Below are 4,945 nucleotides of genomic sequence, written 5' to 3'. Positions count from 1 at the left end.
ACCTTGAGGACTGCATGTATCCGTGAATCTGATTCTTTCTCTCCTCTTTAGAAGCTCCAGACCTGAAGCAGGAAGAGAGACTGCAAGAATTGGAAAGCTGCTCCGGTGTGGGAAGCGCCTCCGATGACACCGACGTCAGAGAAGTTAGTTCCCGGCCCAGCACACCTGGCCTCAGTGTTGTCTCAGGTGAGAACCCCCCCTCCCCCTTCCCCGGAAGAATGGAAGATCCCTTAGCGGGGATCCAATTACTCACGAAGCCCAGCATGCTTCACTCTTTTAGAGGAAGCAGCAAAGCAGAAATATGACCTGGGTGTATCTGGAACCGGATCCGGTACCTTCGGCTGAGTAGGCTAGCCTTTTCTCCCCCCCTCTGGGAGACTTCAATTCCCAGAATTCTAAGCAGGATACGTTAAGAGGCTGGAATTTTATGCCTTGGCTACGTGCCTGGGAATTGTGGGGATTGAAGTCCGCAGGCCTAGAGGGTGTCCATCCACTCTTACAGTTCTCAGCCAGGATCAGGCCGGTCCAGGGGAATTCTGGGAGTTTACATCACGTCCTCCGGAAGATCTGTCGATGGGGGTGGGCTGCCATTCTGCCACTTTAGTTTTGCACTTCGGGAGCTTCAAGCTCACGAGAGCTCCGTGTCGTCCGTTTAAAGGTATCAGCGCAACGTCCGAAGACATCCCGAACAAGATAGAGGACCTGCGATCTGAATGCAGCTCCGACTTTGGTGGGAAAGATTCAGTCACCAGCCCGGACATGGACGAAACGGTGCACGGTAAGAAAAAAAAAGAAGAGTAACCCCAGAGTTGGAAGGGACCTTGGAGGTCTTCTAGTCCAACCCCCTGCTCAGGCAGGAGACCCTACACCATTTCAAACAAATGGAAACTAATCCAGGAGAGAAGCAACCTAGAACTAAGGAGAAATTTCCAGACAGTTAGAACAAATAAACCAGTGGAACTCCTTGCCTCCAGAAGTTGTGGGTGCTCCATTATTGGAGGTGTTTTTAAGAAGAGACTGGACATCCGTGAGATAGGGTCTCCTGCCTGAGCATGGGGTTGGACTGGAAGACCTCCAGGGTCCCTCTGTTGTTCTGTTAAAGTGGGCCCCATGCCTTGGGAGACTGGCCGGCGCTCAGCCCGGGAAGAATTTTGCTGGTTGTTTTCCAATTTGTTCCGCTCTTCGCATTTCAGGTGCCAGCCACTTGACCTCGCCTCCTTGCCAGGCGGATTCCCTTCTCGCCATGTTTGACCCCTTGGTTTCTCACGAAGGTAACCTCTCCCACGCGGGAAGCCCTCGTGCGCTGCTCCTTCGCCTCCCCTCCCTCTTCCCCAAGGCCCCTGGCCACCTTCCTGCACCCACGGCCTTTTCCCCCGCAGTGGTCAGGCCCAAAGTCCACTACGCCCGGCCGTCTCACCCGCCACCGGATCCCCCGATCTTGGAAGGGACCCTGGGCGGCAGCGACGCCAGGCTGCCCAGCTTCGCCTCCCACACGGCCATGCTCTTCGACTCGGAGGCCTTCAAGCAGCGCTACTCCTACCCCGAAAGGCTCGTGCGGAGCCGGAGTTCCGACATCGTCTCGTCCGCCCGGAGGCCCATGAGCGATCCCGGCTGGAACAGGCGAGCGGGGACCGAGGAGCGGGATCTTTTGGGGCCCGGGAGCAACGCCGGAGGGGTGCCGATGGTTCCCGGACTGCAGTCTTCCTCTTCATCTCCGAGCAAAGATTCCTGCAGGGGAGAGGTAGGGATCTGTCCGTTCCTCCTTCCTTCCTTCCTTCCTTCCTTCCTTCCTTCCCTCCCTCCCTCCTTCCTTCCTTCCTTCCTTCCTTCCTTCCATCCTCCCGCTTTCTCTTTCCTTCCTTTCACTTTTCCTTCCTTCCTTCCTTCCTTCCTTCCTTCTTTCTCTCCCTCTCTCCTTGCTTGCTTGCCAGCTTTCTAAACAGTATGCAAGTATGTCCGAATCTCTTGGCATTGTGCTATTTAGCCCCTACTTCTGTTTGCACGATCAGTCAGAGAAAAGTAGATTTTCCTACATATCGGAATCCAACTCAGCCTCATTTCTCCCATAGATTGAAGACCGAAAAGACAGCGATGATGAGAAGTCCGACCGAAACAGACCCTGGTGGAGGAAACGTTTCGTGTCAGCCATGCCCAAAGGTAAAGCATTTACTTTTTTTTTGTAATAGTTCCTTTACCTTCCTTTAAAAAAAAAAAAAAAAAAAGAGAACCATCCACTTGCTGGATTAAGAATTGGAGCTGTACTAGCAAACAGAAGCGACTCCAGAGTTTCGGTGACAAAAGCCAAGTTCATCCAGCGGTAAAAGCAGTGAAAATTAGACCATCGTGTCACAGTTTTATTTTCCATAAATGGGGACGTTCGTTCCTCATTATAACGCAGATTCAAAATTGCCTTCCTGGTTGTGGGGAGTAACCAACTTCCCATTTAAAAATAGTTTCCAGGGATCTCGAAGACCTGCGAGAATTCATCACAGGACAGGACACTTGACTGAAACTTTGGAGGACGTAAAATAGGAGCATTTTGGATGGTGTGGGGAAAAATCCTCCAAAAAAAAACAATACCGTAAAGCAGGAAGAATGATGGTGTGCCCAGACCTCTTAGCTTAGAAGTCTTCTCCCCAAATGTTTTTTCCGAAGAAGAATCAGACGCTTAATATAAAAGATGAAATCGAGTTTTTAGGACGACGGTTTTTCCTTCTTCCTTTCGTCGTGTAGAAAGTGAATTAAAATATGGCTCAGTGTGACTTCTTTTATCCTTGCTTACTTCCCAGCTCCAATTCCGTTTAGAAAAAAAGAAAAACAAGACAAAGAGAAGGACGACTTCATCCCGGATCGATTTTCTTCCCTTCAAGGTTTGTAGGTGTTTCTGTTCTTTTAGCCCGTTCTTGCTAACCTACTATCAGTTTACACCTACTCCTCGAATTACGAGCCTACCCATTGTGGTGGTAAGTTGGAATCGTCGTAAAAGGGGTGGGTCATGTAGTATTATCCTGATTTCTGCAGCATAAGGACGTTTCCGAGATCAGCAAAAACACATATCTTGAATCCACCCTAAAGCACTCCTTTCTCCCACCTGTGTATTACATATCCTCTTAACTGATTCTCAGGATCAGCAGAACCAAGATCCATTATAAAAAGGTCACCTTCTATAGGAGAAGGACAGGAAGAGAGGGGGTGGAGTCAAGAGAGGAATCAGCCTGGAATCATTAAATTCCCACCAATGGCCTAAGTCTTGAATTCTGTTAACTTTTATCTACTGCAGTTTAGTGCGGAGAGTTGACGAGATTAAGAATCAGGACCGTCCCGTTCAGTTCCAGTTAAGCTGATTTACTGCTCATGGTTATATAGCAAAGATCTAGTCAACTAATGGTCAGCATTAAATTGGGGCTAGATAAATGTTAACGGAATTCAAAGAGGGGTTAAGGATTTAGATCGTTTGTGGGAACGTAACGATTCTAGGCTGAGTCCTCTCTTGACTCCACCCTCTCTGGCTCCCCTTCTCCGATATCTTCCATCTTTTTTGGAATATAATTTCAGTGTCAGGTTTAGATCTTTAACCCTCACCTCCTTTCCCCAAGCTGGGTTAACCTGGTTATTAATTTGAGACCCAAAGAGAGCAGGAAAGAAATTCAATCCAGGATTCCAAACGTCTGACCTTTGTTGTTTTGCTTGATGTTTCAGACGACCCCGGTCCTCGGCTGAGCACCCAAGCCCAGGCGGCTGAAGATATTCTCGACAAGTACCGGAACGCCATCAAGCGCGCCAGCCCTAGCGAGGGGGCCGTTGTAAATTACGACAGCGCTGGTGAGTTTCCTCACCCTTCGCCATTTCTTCAACAGGCGGGTGGGGAAATATACGGCTGGCAGCCGCTCACCGTTGCCTGCCGTGTCAAATACCTTTTTTTCAGAAGCCATCGGAGACAGCGAGAGCATCCACGACGCCTTGCAAAACATGTCGGCTGACGATCTCCCCGATTCGGCCAGCCAAGCAGCTCAGCCTCAAGACTCCACTTTCTCCTACAGGTGCTTCGATGGGGGAAGGAAGGAAGGAAGGAAGGAAGGAAGGAAGGAAGGAAGGAAGGAAGGAAGGAAGGAAGGAATGGGTGGAGGGGAAGGAAGAAGCAAGAATAACAGAGTTGGAAGGAAATCCTATACCATCTTGGTCAAATAGTTGTCCAATTTCTTCTTAAAAACCGCTAGTGTTGGAACACCCACAACTGCTGGAGACAAGTCATTCTTAATTGTTCTATTCAGATTAATTGTTAAAAATTGTTAGCCTCCCCTCCATTCACGTCAATCTTTTGTTCTTGGCAGGGACGCGAAGAAGAAGCTGCGCCTGGCACTCTGCTCCGCTGACTCCGTAGCTTTCCCCATGTTGTCCCATTCCACGCGGAACGGCCTTCCCGATCACACGGACCCCGAAGGTAAAGCCTTTTGAAGGTCCTGGCCTCCCTCCCTTCCCCTCCAGGTTGAGAGGGAGGCCTGCAAAGGCTCACATCTGCCCACCCCTCCCTCGCCCTGTGCGGTTTGGGTGCTCTCCCAAAGATGGCCCACGTCTGTTGGATGCTTCATCTTTCCCCAATTCATCCTTCCCCTTTCCTTTCCTTCCCTTTCTTTTCTTTTCCTTTCCTTTCCTTTCTTTTCCTTCCCTTCTCTTTTCTCTCCTTTCCTTCCCTTCCCTTTCCTTCCCCTTCCTTTCCTTCCCCTTTCTTTTCCTTTCCTTTCGTTTCCTTCCCTTCCCTTCCCTTTCCTTCTTCATTCTCTCCTCCCTTCCCTTCTTTATCCCTTCCCAATCCTTCCCTTCCCTCACCTTTCTCCTTTCCATCCCTTCCCTTCCCTCTTTTCTTCTTTTCTCCTCTTCTCTTTTCTCTCTTCTTCTTCTTTCCTCCTCCTCCTCCTCCTCTTTCCTCCTAATTTCTTCTTTCTTT

The 4,945-nt window shown here is 49.6% G+C and overlaps 1 protein-coding gene across 1 annotated transcript; it reads left to right on the top strand.

Moving 5' to 3' along the window:
• Positions 1-51: 51 nt before the first annotated feature.
• LOC107301683 (GTPase-activating protein and VPS9 domain-containing protein 1-like) lies at positions 52-4,441 on the top strand (the record flags this gene model as incomplete). The annotated part of the gene is made up of 9 exons (XM_015830872.1): positions 52-186; positions 659-778; positions 1,194-1,298; positions 1,380-1,741; positions 2,070-2,157; positions 2,790-2,870; positions 3,700-3,822; positions 3,926-4,040; positions 4,332-4,441. Coding segments are annotated over 9 exons (1,239 nt in total), but the record flags the coding sequence as incomplete, so codon positions are not given.
• Between the last annotated feature and the right edge of the window lie 504 nt (positions 4,442-4,945).

The sequence above is a fragment of the Protobothrops mucrosquamatus genome, unplaced genomic scaffold, assembly GCF_001527695.2.
Source record: "Protobothrops mucrosquamatus isolate PMUCROS unplaced genomic scaffold, P.Mucros_1.0 scaffold15593, whole genome shotgun sequence".
Classification (NCBI taxonomy): domain Eukaryota; kingdom Metazoa; phylum Chordata; class Lepidosauria; order Squamata; family Viperidae; genus Protobothrops; species Protobothrops mucrosquamatus.
The sequence above is the reverse complement of the archived record's forward strand: the minus strand, read 5'-3'. Positions and strand labels throughout refer to the sequence as shown.